The sequence below is a fragment of the Triticum aestivum genome, chromosome 5D, assembly GCF_018294505.1.
Source record: "Triticum aestivum cultivar Chinese Spring chromosome 5D, IWGSC CS RefSeq v2.1, whole genome shotgun sequence".
Taxonomy (NCBI): domain Eukaryota; kingdom Viridiplantae; phylum Streptophyta; class Magnoliopsida; order Poales; family Poaceae; genus Triticum; species Triticum aestivum.
This window is the reverse complement of record NC_057808.1, coordinates 24179729-24192547: the sequence shown is the minus strand read 5'-3', so window position 1 is coordinate 24192547 and position 12819 is coordinate 24179729. Positions and strand designations below refer to the sequence as shown.

The 12819-nt window shown below is 49.2% G+C and overlaps 2 protein-coding genes across 2 annotated transcripts; both read right to left on the bottom strand.

Annotated features, from left to right (window-relative positions):
• Nucleotides 1-2901: 2901 nt before the first annotated feature.
• LOC123124144 (zinc finger protein ZAT8) lies at nucleotides 2902-3577 on the bottom strand. The gene has a single exon (XM_044544823.1). It carries the CDS (start codon nucleotides 3447-3449, stop codon nucleotides 3039-3041), a length of 411 nt encoding a protein of 136 aa, XP_044400758.1. The 5' UTR covers nucleotides 3450-3577; the 3' UTR covers nucleotides 2902-3038.
• A 6518-nt stretch (nucleotides 3578-10095) lies between these two features.
• LOC123124143 (zinc finger protein ZAT4-like) lies at nucleotides 10096-10993 on the bottom strand. The gene has a single exon (XM_044544822.1). It carries the CDS (start codon nucleotides 10897-10899, stop codon nucleotides 10378-10380), a length of 522 nt encoding a protein of 173 aa, XP_044400757.1. The 5' UTR covers nucleotides 10900-10993; the 3' UTR covers nucleotides 10096-10377.
• Nucleotides 10994-12819: the final 1826 nt, after the last annotated feature.

Below are 12819 nucleotides of genomic sequence, written 5' to 3'. Positions count from 1 at the left end.
AAGTTGAAAGAAAAATAAATTGGTGGATACAAAAAACCAGCATGGAGGGGGTGGTGGGAGGAAATAAAACTGGACGAAAATAAAACCAGACTACCAGGCTACCAACTGTCCATTAGAAGTAGAGATTTGAGTACATAACCTTGCTTGGTTTCTGCACCCGTGACACCGACTGGAGAAGCAGGATCGCCAAGAAAGTAGGATTGGAGGCATGGTGGAAAAACTCCATTACTCAAGCACCATAGAGGTTTCTCAATGTGTTAAGAGGCTTGGCGTTGGGGGCGCCGGGTGCCACCATTCGGCTACGGGCGCAGCCCCACCTACCCCTTCTGAGGTGGTGATCTCGTCTAGTGTACCGACTTCTTTATCTCCGGACCCTGATCCGGCGGCAATGGAATTGCTCGGACTTGGGCCAGGGCAAAATGTCTGCTCTGCTCACTGATGTTGGTAGCGCCGCAGCGGCAACACTCGCGGGTGTCGTTTTCCTTCTTGAAGGCGTTGTCATGGCCTCAATCTGTGCTACTCTTCGAGCAACGGGGGAAACTTTTGATCCGGTTCTTTGGATCTTATAGCGGCGGCGTCATGACGTCGCTCCTCTTCTTGAAGACGTCATCTTGCATGCTCGCGGCATCCCAGTTGTTTGCTTTGGAGACGATTGATGTCATGCCGGTTTTGACTTGCCCCTCTGCCTAGGATTGGTGGTAGCGTGTTTTTTTTCTCTGTTTGGGCTGAGCATTCCTTGTCTTGCTGCTCCGGGTACCATGATCACGTCTTCTCATGTGAGTTCTTTTGCGGCACCCTGCGATAAATATAGACCGTTCATTTCTCTTGATCTAATGGCGGGGTTGAATCTATACTGTTAGTTCACGTGAGCAGTATATGTGTGACTAGAACCAGGGCAACTGAGCAGTAAGATAAATATGTCAACTAAATCCCGCACGATCTGGATCCGGCCAACGGCGGCGGCCATTCGGGACTCCAGGGTGACTCTGATGGCGTTCTGCAGGGCGTCCAACGGCCAACGTCAAGCCATGGCAGCCATGGTGGAGGGACGACCATGTGCAAATCAAAAGCCACGGGAGTCGCCGTATTTTCCGCAAGTGATCACTTTGAGGTGCAGCGGAGGAGTGGATGGCGGCATGATCCGTTGAGAACCGGCATCCTCTACGATGTACATGTGCTGTTCTTTGTGATCCCTTCGGCACAGATACCGACGGTGATGTGACCTATTGAGTCGAAGGTTGTGACAACTTGGCCAAAGAGGCCATTGGAGGTGGCACATGTGATGTGGCCATGTGGTCCCACATGACAGTCTACCTTTCGCTTCCCGCCAACGCAAGTGATGAACTCTAATGAGTATCTATTGTCCACTACATATTAGCGAATGTACATCTAGCTTCCCAATAACTCCCCAATGTGTCGGTTTCATCCTGGTCTGAAATTTTGGTGATAACAGGGACACTGGAGCAAGACTTCTTCCGCAAGTGGACGGTGGCAACTCTGTGGGCTTAGTTTTTGGTGGTGCTCTTTGAGTACCAAGCATCGAGCTCCGGGGAGAAAATCCTAAGTCTAGCCTTCATTGCTTGTACTCGGTAGAGGGGCCTATGCTCCCTTGTCGAAGACTATCAGGAGGCAAAGCGTTCTCTCTTCTACCTGACGAAAGAAGCGATCTCTCTAGTGGCTGCCGCTAGGAGAGCTCCTCCGCCGCCGTCCTCCAGCGACTCCCCTCCACCAACGACCTCGGTCATTGGTGGTGAGGGGGGTCACCGGAACCACGCGTGTGGATAATTTTAGGCCATCGTAGTCTAGGTTTTTAGGTTGTTCATCGTCTTGGCTTCGACGAGGGCGATGACGGCGAGGAATAAAGATTCTTCAAATCCTTCTCTGATGAGGCGACCAGTCCAATGGTTGGGGCTGGATCTGGAAACCAGTCTGTTCAAGTAAGGATGGTGTGGCGGCGGCATCCACGTGGTGGACCTTCGTCCTCGGGCTACGTCGTTGAAGCGGTGTTTGCTCCAGCGCCGACGCGGAGCTTGGGAGGTAGTCCAGGAGCGGATGCAGATTGTTGTCTGCATCGATGACATCTAGAAGATGGTGGATCGTGTGATGAGTTCATGGTTTGTGTTTGACAGGTGCGGTTTTCACCTCAGATGTCTTAATCGTGCGGGGGTACCAGATCTAGAGTTTGATGGCGTGTCTGGGTTGTTGCCTCGGTCTGATTCGTTCAACGGTAATGGTTTCGCCAAAGCTACATATCAGCAATGGAGACGCGTCGAGCTCGGGCGAGGAGGTGATCCGTCATGTTTTCCTTTGGTGGGAGCTATTGGTTTCTGGTGCGAGAGGCAGGTGATGGGTGTTGGTGTCAAGCTCAAAGGTTTCTTTGGTCTTGATTGTAATTTTCTTTCTTGGCTGGTGTTCTTCGTGTAAAAACTAGTTTTCTGCTGTCTTTTTCAATTTTGTCAGGTTGGTATGTATGTGACTTATACTATGATCATTATGATATAAATGAGACACGTATTAGCATGGAAAAAAAGTATCCCTATAAGACAAGCAAGAATCTCGAAGTATCAAGATTTGCTTTCTCGCCCCCACTAAGTGCATACGACATTGGTGCGGCAACGGTTTTACAACAGTGGCATCCCAGTCAGCACAAGATACTAAAAGCCAATCAATAAAGTGAAAAGAAACATGGAACAAAAAGAACATATATTTGAAGATATTTGTAAACAAAAGTCATCACACTGGTTCCTCCCCGTTAAAATGGGACTTGGGACACCGGGCTAGTTTTTGGGACACCGGGCTAGTTGGAACAAAAGAGATGAGCAAATCAGTTAACGTGTATATATAATCTCGATACGAATGAATGAATGAACAAGTCACCGAATACGTGCACAAGAGTACACGAATGAATGAACCAATGATCAATTACTAGCTACGAGTGTGTCTGCGTGTAGGAACGTACAAACAAATCGCGTACGTGCACTACACGGGTCGATCAAGAACTCTGTACTAGAACTAAAGTTAACAAAATATTCATCAATCTAGACGAACAGCTCGAGAAGAACGGGCGGCGCCTGCGCCACCGCGGTGGCGGCGGCCTCCTGCTCCCGGTGCCGGCGCATGTGGCCGCCGAGCGCCTGGCCCATCTCGAACCCTTGCCCGCAGACGTGGCGCTGGCGCCCCTGCTTCTGGTCCGTGGCCTTCCTGGGCTCCGGCCCGGTCCCGGCGAGAGCGAGCGCGAGCCCGTGGCGGCCGCGGAGATGGCTGGTCCGGTGCCCGCCGAGCGCCTGGAACGTCGGGAAGGAGCGATCGCACGTCTTGCACATGAACTCCCCACCGGCGGCGGCGGCGCGGCGCGTCCTCTTGCTGTTGCGGTCGGCGACGGCGCCGAGGGAGAGCGAGAGGGAGAGGGACACGAGCTGGTCCGCCGGTGCTCTCTGGTGCTTCGTCATGGAGGTCCGCCGAGCTGTGATGGATCGACTACTGATCAGCCAAGCCAACCGGCGAGAAGGTGTAGACTGCGGCCGGGAAATGTATGATCGGCGAAGGTGGCTGTTTGTTCCTGTTGTTGCGAACTTGTGATGCTGTTGGGTTTGGGTTGGGTGCGTGCGGCTTTATATACGGCCTGGAGGGGAAAGTGAAAAGCGACGTACGAGGGGCTAGCAGCCAGGCGGTTGGCCGCCGGTCACGTGCGCTCCACGTCGGGGCAGACGTCTGCGACGCCAGGAGTCACCCTTGAGGAGCGCGTCGCCATCGGTGACCGTCTCCATCCCTCGCTTCCTTCCTTGCTCACCACTCACCAGGGAGCCGGGACGCGCTTGGATTGACGCCTACGTACGTGCTTTCGCGCCGGCTTCGTGCACGGACGGAGGAATCTTGGCCCACGGTGCTGGTTCGTGCTCCCAAAAAGGGAAGGCGCTGAGAAGGCGCCGGCGGGATGCCGGAAGAGAGACACGGCGTACGTTGGATGCGCTGCGGGGTCGACCAGATGGTGATGCCGCTGGTCGCCGCACCGGGGAAACGTATGTGCGCCGGGTCAAGTCTCACCAAGGAGACGTGGTCTCGCGCCCGTCGAACGAGAATAGGCATCGCGAACCAGACTAGTATACTGTATGTATAAACGGTCCAACCTTACCAGATTCGGCTTACTTTTTTTGGTCGGTCGGGGTCGTCTACTCCAGGCCGGTATGGATACGAGGCCGTGGGCTTGTTTACTTGTATGTCTTGCGGAATTTTCCCCGTGCGCCACGCGCTCGCTCAAAATACAGCGTGCAGGTGTGTGCGAGCGTGTTTCGTGTGCATGTAATTAAGGTTTGACATGACAGGTATGGTACTAATTCTTTTTCTTTTTCTTGAGGATCAGGTGTGGTACTAATTCTAAAACGTGGGACATGTATGGTGCTAGTAAGAAATTCCTTGCACATTGACGTACGTACACACCACATCTGTCGTCAGTTCAGATGATCTCTGCCTCGGTTAACGTGGTAGGACGCGTCCATTATCCCCACCCAACTTGCCGAGAAGCAACGTGCATGCATGTCTCAACGGTCTGCCTCGGCCGTGTGCCAGTGATCGACATACGTCGGCTGGCTACATGTGAAACGTCTACCGCACGCGATCGATTGATGCAGACAACGCGTGTGCTAGCTGTTCTCTGTGTACGCACGTAGCATTCGACGTGTTAGAACGTACTGTACGCACCATAACCGTACGAGATTTTGGTGCTAGGACCACCCCTCCCTCCTCCGCCGCCACCCCCTCCCCTTCGCATCTTCCCTTGCCGCCGCCGGAGGCATCCGCCGGCAAGCCCGCGCGGTCGTCGATGAGGGTGGCGCCGAGGTCTTTGTCCGCGGTTCTCTCTCGGGAACGGGCCTAGGGTTCCAGGCGGCGGCCTGGTGGTGTGGGCGGCGCCGTCCCGGCGGCAGGCGGCCTTCGCTGGAGCTGTGGCCGCCTCCCCTCGGCTGCGTGGGTGGCGAGGCGGCGGTGGACCTGGGTGTCGGGCGGCAGGACCCCCGCGACCCGCTTCGCCAGATCTGAAGACAGCGCCCGGTCGCTTGCATCAGCGTCTTCCTCGTCTGGTCCGGCCGGATCTGGCTGTTGGCTGCGTGGATTTGGTGTGGGGAGGTCTGAATCGAGGTAACCCCTTGGCCGGCGGAGGCGGCCACCTCGTCGGCGGCGCTTCGGGCGCTGTTCCCCTTCTTGAAGGCGACGTTGAGGTTCACCTCCCCCTCCTCCCCTCCTTCCCCTGCACCCGGGTGAAAACCCAAAACTCCGGTTTGGGCGGCGGCGGTGCCATGACGGCGCCGTTACCTTCTTGAAGGCGCCGTTTTGGGTCTGTGGGGAGGCGGGTCGGCTGCTGCGTGCTTCGGGTGCTCTTGGTGGCGGCGGCTACTACTTCACCATGGATGACTGGTCCGCTCCTCTCGCTGCCGTGCTCTCCTTCGTGTGGTCCTGTCAGTCCGGCGGATCGACGCCCTCAGCCTGGGCAAGAGGGGATAGTGGTCCCCTCTACGGCGATTAGGACGTGATGGTAGGTGAGATGGTGGCCATGGCGTGCTCTGTTTCCTCCTGGTGGCTTCGGTGTTCCAATCATGGCCGTGTCTTCTTGGGACGCCCATGTTGTATAGCTAGCGTCTGCGGCATGCTTCAATTTTGGGCAGCAACTTCTCAAGCTGTAGTCTTTTTCTTCATTGGTTGTAGCGTTTTTGCTTTCTTTCAGCTCCTTGTATCGGCCGTTGCGGGGTTGCATCCCTGCTTTCTTTTATGTCCTGGTTGTATGGTTTGTTTCGATGTATCCTGACCGGTTGATGGCTTTGTTAATTCAAAGTCGGGCTATGCTCCAGCCCTACTTGGGCTCGGGTTGTGCCTTTTCTCTAAAAAAGAACGTACTGTACGCCTCTGTTTTATATATTTTTTTCACATGACGGCATCCCACACTAGCCTTCCTTTTTTTAATGCGTTGATAAGCGTTTACTAAGAGAAATTTAAGAGTATTAATTAAACCGTTCTAGTAGTAGGCTGGTGCAAACCAACACATGGGTATTGAGGACCCCTTCATAAGCGAACTATATGCTTGCCGCGATGGCCTTGAAGCAGCGAGCAGAAGAGGAGAAAGTCATGCCATTGTGTAGATGGATTGCTCTGATCTAGTTGATCTATGGCACAAACCCGGTACTATAAGGGTAAATGGCGCGCATATGTTGAGATAGATGAAGAGTTTAGCTGATACTTTTCAAGGTTTCAAGCTTCTATGGATTCGACGCGTAGCTAATTGGGCGGCACACCTATGCGCACAAGAAGCATTTCATCATTTACTTGCTTTGATGTAATTCCTGGATTCCTGACTAGGGTTATCCAGTCAAATTGTAATCTCTTGTCAGTTTAATAAAGCGAGGATTAATGTAAAAAAAATTAAACTGTTCCAGTATAGTTTCAAGTGTTTAACCTCAAAAGGGTTTTGGGAGCTCCCTAAAAACGCTCTTCCAGCTCCCAAAACTTGAACGCTCCAACAAAATAAAGGGTAACTGCCCGTGCCACCACTGGCGCCACTACGATTGCTCCATGTCAACCCATCGTTTGCCGCCTCTATGTGTGTTGGCTAGTCTCGATGCGATCCGAGCTCAGCCACTGTGAGCTCCAACACGGTTGCCTCTGGCGCGGACATGACTCCCTCCATGGTGGTTTTTCGCACTTTGGGAAGGAGCCACCGCACTGCAACGGCACCTAGTGCATCTGACACGCGAAAGGTCTCCAATGAAAGGGGCGTTGAGTTTATTTATTTATTTTTGCTTTCTTTTTTGCATTCCTTATGCAACTGAAATTGAATGTTGCAGCAATGTAATTGTTGAATGCAACACATAGTTGAGGAGGCTTGTTCATATTTGCCCAACTCACCACCAAAGGGTAAGGATGAGAGCAACAAAAGACACATACTTGTTTCTCATCCTGGACATGTGTGAATCCCTCACAATGGGCAGGAATGCTTTAAAGTTATGTGCCGATTTCAAAAGTAAGGATTTCAAATGTTGCTTAATCTTGTCTGGTTGAAGCATAAAAGCTAAGATTAATATGATCCGAAACGAAGATGAAATGATGTTTACACACAGAAGTGGTGAGAAATAGCAACAAGTAACTTTCTTGAGAGCTGAGTCTATTGGGTATCTACCAAAACAGGGTCGCCCAATAGTCTAATTTTTTTGTTGGACTCCCCAAAACTAGTCAATTATTAGGTGTTAAGTATTGTGATCGGTTAGAGTAGCTTAATATTCGTAGTACTCACCGTCATGCCTTATATTTAGCCATGTCTGCTTTCTCGTGTGGTGAGTACACTAGTAGAAAAATGGTCATCTATCCCGGTTGGTAAGGGCCTTTTGTCCCGGTTGTTAAACCGGGACTAAAGGGTCGTTACTAATGCCCTAAACCTTTAGTCCCGGTTCTTACACTAACCAGGACAGATGGGCCTCCACGTGGCCGCTGTGGCCAGCCCAGGCAGGAGGGCCTTTGGTCCCCGTTGGTGACACCAACCGGGACCAAAAGGTATCCACGCGTCAGCATTTCAGTGGCTGGGGTTTTTGTTTTTTTAAAAGGGGGAGGGTTTAGGGGGTAATTTAGGGTGTGTAAGCTAGCTAACAGAAAGAACTGTCCTTTCTTATTTCCGTGCTTGATTTACCAACGCTACTGCTATGCCTAAATATGGCTTAGATTAAAGTGAAGGCAACATGTGGTCCATGTCGAAAGTAGTACTAATCCTAACTTAATATTAATCCTAACTTGATCAAGTTTGGATTAGTACTACTTTCGACATGCACCACATGCTTGTTGCCTTCACTTCATTCCAATCCATGTTCATTTCACCCACTGATATATAATAACTCTTCATGCCCACATCATGCATCATCATAATAACAAGTCCTACTAATCATCATCATCATCATACAACTTCTACTCGTTATTAATAACAAGTCATACGATCATCATCCTCATAGTCATCGAACCAACCCTACTTAATTGTTCTTAGCACATGATCATCAGTATTAGGTAGGACCTAAATACCCTCTTTAAGGTAAAATAGCATAAAACAATATAGACCCCGACTCTCCATTATGGAGAATGGAGATCATCTTGTCTCCAATTTTTGCGCTTCGCTTCCTTTTGCTTCCAATAACCTCCTTGCGACTGTCCATACATTTTTTCCATTCTTTGATTTTCATGTCTCGTTTTTTTAGAAATACGGTATGGACAGTTGAGATTCGTAGGATGACCTGGTTGTATGTTCAAAACATCAAGGCTACAATTTTGATACATCAAATGAGGCACACAATCCTCTGGGATTATCTGTTGAAAAACATAGTAATAACTTCATAGTTAGCAATGATGTACTAGTTTTAGAAGTATGCAAAAGATGCACGGATGTCGTAATAGTAAGAAATCTTACCAGGGTATCTCCATAGTAGTTATCGTAGTTCAACACGTGCACTAGTGGCACGTATTGACCATAATGTGGAGGATTTTTAGAATAGATATTGTAATTCTCAAGATCAGTACAAAATCCGACCAGATGAGTTTTCTCCTTATAAGTTAACTCAGAGCCATCGGTGTAGTAGGTTCTGTCTACCATGTTCCGCACATTGTTTGAACAATCAAAATAAGCTGTCAATGAAAATAAGCTGTCAACTATTTTGAAATGAACAATATAAATTAGCTAATAACTATGTTTGAGAAACTCACATAGCGGTAGAATTGGAGGCGTATCAACAAGGACCCAAATGTCCATATTGTCTTGCTCGATGTCAGGATCACCAAGATTCATGGTAACAAGCATACCCTCATCAAAACCATACATCTTGCAAAATGCTTCCCAATTTTTGGAACCAAAATGGGTTACGCTCTCAGAATTATACAGATTTACTTCAAAATCTATATCATGATGGGTCCTACAAATGAGCTCTGAAAAGGTTGAAAGTTGGCATGGTATCATAATTTCACCCACATAGCATGTGCTAAAAAGTTGAGAGGGTTACGGCAAAAGCTGGATGCACTTCGTGAACAAAATGGACAATCTCTTTCGAAGTATCAGGGTTTCGGACGAAAACTCATCTGTTACAAAGGGATTTCATTTTCTTGAACTTATTTGAACTCCAGACTTTTTGTGTGTTCAAAATGAACCATTCAAAGCAGAGACTGATTTTGAATGATGCATATTCAACACACAAAAAGTCTGTAAAGATCGCCAACCCCAACATAAAAAAATGACATAGATGCGCCTATAGAGAGAATTCAACCTAAATTCATAATAAATTTCTATGAATTTCAAAGAAATTTACTCTGAATTTAGGTCAAATTCCCTGTATAAGGGCATCTATTTTCGCTTTGAGAGGAGCTCAACAAGGCAGAGAGGGACGGGCTTATAAACCGGTGTGAGCACCCTTCGGTTGGCGAGGTGGGACTGAACTCTGACCGCAACGAGGACCAACCCTTTAGTCCCGGGTTGTGGCACAAACCGGGACTAATGGTCATGGGCCAGGGGCGAGGCGCATTGGTCCCGGTTCGTGCGTGGAACCGGGACCAAAAGGTCCAGACGAACCGGGACCAATGGCCCACGTGGCCCGGCTGGCCCCCTGGGCTCACGAACTGGGACAGTTGCCTCCTTTGGTCCCGGTTCGTGAGCGAACCAGGATTAATGGTATTACGAGGGCCGAACCAATGCCCTGAACATGAATCGATATTCGGAAGTGACTATAGCTTAGTAGATATTTATAGCATCTTCTCATTCTTATTTCCTTCTCCACTTGCACAAATGTCGACACTTGTCACTATTGTGCTCATATCTCTTGATGTGTTAGTCTATTAGGATGTAGACTTATTGCAGCTGTTTTGGAACAGACAGATCACGCGATAAAACAGAGGTAGTGGATCACGGTTTCTAAATCTTAAACCACTTACACTTAATATTGTGGACACCACTATAATGTCAACGTTTCAACGATCTTAAGTTGTGAAGGTAGCTTTATATGGCAGAATTTTACAAATTTTTTTGAAAGAATTTTACAAATTGAGGCTCCGAATATGACTTGTGATCATATACAAAATTGTGTCGCAAAAATATATACAAAATGTGGTGAACAGCAGAATATTCATAGAACATCAGTCTGAGAACAAGATACTGTCAATCGCATTTAGAACAAAAGAACCTGTCTTACCTATGTATAAGTGCATGTAAATCCCGAGTGGATTATCCGATTATCGGTTAACAAAACTAACCAAATAAAAAGTACTCTATGGTATGTAAGTTCGTAATTACAAGGTTGAACAATTAACCTATCTCATTCTAAAGAGATGAACAAGTCCTGGATTAAGAAACTGAGAGATCCAGCTAGCAGGCTAGACGAACAGCTGCAGCAAGACGGGCGGCCTGTCGACGGCGGCCTGGTGCCCCGCCTCCTGATCCGACAGAGCGACCCACCGGTCGACGGAGCCGCTGAGTGCCATCTCCTCGCGGTGCCGCCGCATGTGGCCGCCCAGCGCCTGGCCCGTCTCGAAGCCAAGCCCGCAGATGTGACAGTCGTGCCGCTGCCTATCCTCTTGCCTTTTCCGCTCCTTGATGACCCTGGCGACGCCGACGCCGAGCTCTAGCCCATGGCGGCCGCGCCGGTGACTGGTCCGGTGCCCGCCCAGCGCCTGGAATGTCTCGAACGCCCGGCCGCAAGTCTTGCACACGAACTCTCCCGCCCCGGACGTGGCCACAGCTCTCCCCCGCCGCGCCCTCTTCCTGGGGACCATCGCCGGCGCACCGGTCGAGCTGTCCGACGTCGTGGTGGACGTTGCCGAGGAATCTGTGCTGAGCGACAGCGCGAGGGACACAAATTGCGCCTCCTCCCTCGCGCGCTTCATGCCCGCTCCCATGGGTTTGCTGATTGTCTCAATGATCCGCTGATATCTGTAATTCGATCGATGCTCTGTTGTGCCGTTGGTCTGTGAAAAGTGAGAACTTGGTACAAGTAGGAAGAATGGATTGATGCTCTCATGGGCGGCCGCAGTTATATATAGGTTGTGTGGGCAGGGCAGGAGACGGTGGCGTGCGTGGTGCTTCCGGGGGAGCATACGTGTGTGCCAAGTTGGTGGGGGCCGGCCGACCTCTGGCGCCTGCGGAAGCCACCGCGACGTTCGCGACGTGACGGATTGGATCGAGCTCCGTAGGATATTATTATTTTGGCAGATAGCTCGACTGGATATTTTCCGTGGTACGTAGCGCGGTCGACCGGCGGCGAACCTGTGGTGCGGAGTGGCGTCACCTGTCACGCCACGACGCGCGTGGCCGCTGCTTGGCCGCGAGGGCGGTGGCCGGAATCCGCAATTAATCCATTAATTTAATCCGGACACTGGAGTTGGACGGCGGCGCCGGCGTGAGCACGCGGGCAGGAAGGGTTTGGAACGTTCTATAGGAGTATGTGGAAAGATCTTCGATCGCGCCAAATCTTTCAGACTTGAGACTTGTGTGGTGTGTGCTCTAGCACATACATACTCCCTCCGGTACTGTTTAATTATACGTGCTTTGCACATCAGAAAATATATAATAGTAATAGCAGGGGAAATGCATTCTCGGCATTTTATTTTCTTCCATACAAATTATACTAGTCAGGTCCCAACTCTATAGAATCTAGATTGTTCTATTGCTTTTTTTTACTGGAGAATCAGATTCTTGGTATCGAAAGAAGATATTTCTAGAATAATATGAGACAATAGTGGGGATTCAATTAAAAGGCCACGTGGCAGAGTCTTGTGTGATGAAAAATTTATACAGCGGATGATATTTGTTTGGATTCGCTGTCTCTCAACCATCGGATGGAGCATACCCAACGGCTGATATTCAAAGTTATTGTGACACTATACAGGGGTATAGATATAGGAAAAAAAGGTTAGGTCATCTGTTGTGATATACAGAGTGATGCCAACTATTGTTCTGATTGATCTTTTTTTATAAGGGGGGTTACGACCAATCTATTGAGAGAACGGTCATGCTACAGTCAAACTTCACCAGCCGTGATATTTTCACAATAGTATTTGTCAAAGGGAATGAGAATGTAATTGAACTTCCATTCATAACCTTCTTATTATGAAAGAGGACTTTTACGTCTTTTTTATGCATGTTTGCTACATGTCAGGCAGCTGCAAAATTATTGGCGTACTCATTTTTTTACTTTGCCAGAGGCACAAACTGGAGGCAACATGACAAGCGTCGACCACGGCAAGGTCGAGCTTGGACCTCGTCGGATATGGGGACGTTGCAGCGACTGACAACGAGCTACAGAGTCCTAGGAGGAGGCGACAAAACAGGTTGATAGGTGCTGATTGGGGGTTGCGGGTGATCATTAGGGTTGTTGCACATCGAGGGGCTTAAAGAGATGGTTGCGGCGACGACAAGTAACGATGGTAGGAAGATGATGCACGGAATCACCTCAACTTACCTCCTGACACACATCATTACCTCAACTTACCTCCTAACACACCTATTGATACCATTACCAAACTTAAGCATAGAGTTTTCGCTAACCATCGTATTATCATATGAAATCATCACCATTTCCTATTTTTTGGATGTCACAAATGGTCTGCAACTACCAACTGGCGACAAACTTAGCACTCCGTACAACTTTTCCAATTTGTACATACATAATCATTTAGTTATCCACAGTCGAAACCTAGCTTTCACCCCCCCCAAAAGCACAACTATCGCATACTTTTTGCTCACTCATTTCTCTTTGTTGGATACACTCTGGCTTCCCCACCGATGATTTTGCGTATTAACTAGTAGAAAAAGGGTCA

Bases quoted from the DNA above. Each gene is read 5' to 3' on its own strand.
- LOC123124144 (XM_044544823.1), bottom strand. From the start codon at position 3,449: ATGACGAAGCACCAGAGAGCACCGGCGGACCAGCTCGTGTCCCTCTCC.
- LOC123124143 (XM_044544822.1), bottom strand. From the start codon at position 10,899: ATGGGAGCGGGCATGAAGCGCGCGAGGGAGGAGGCGCAATTTGTGTCC.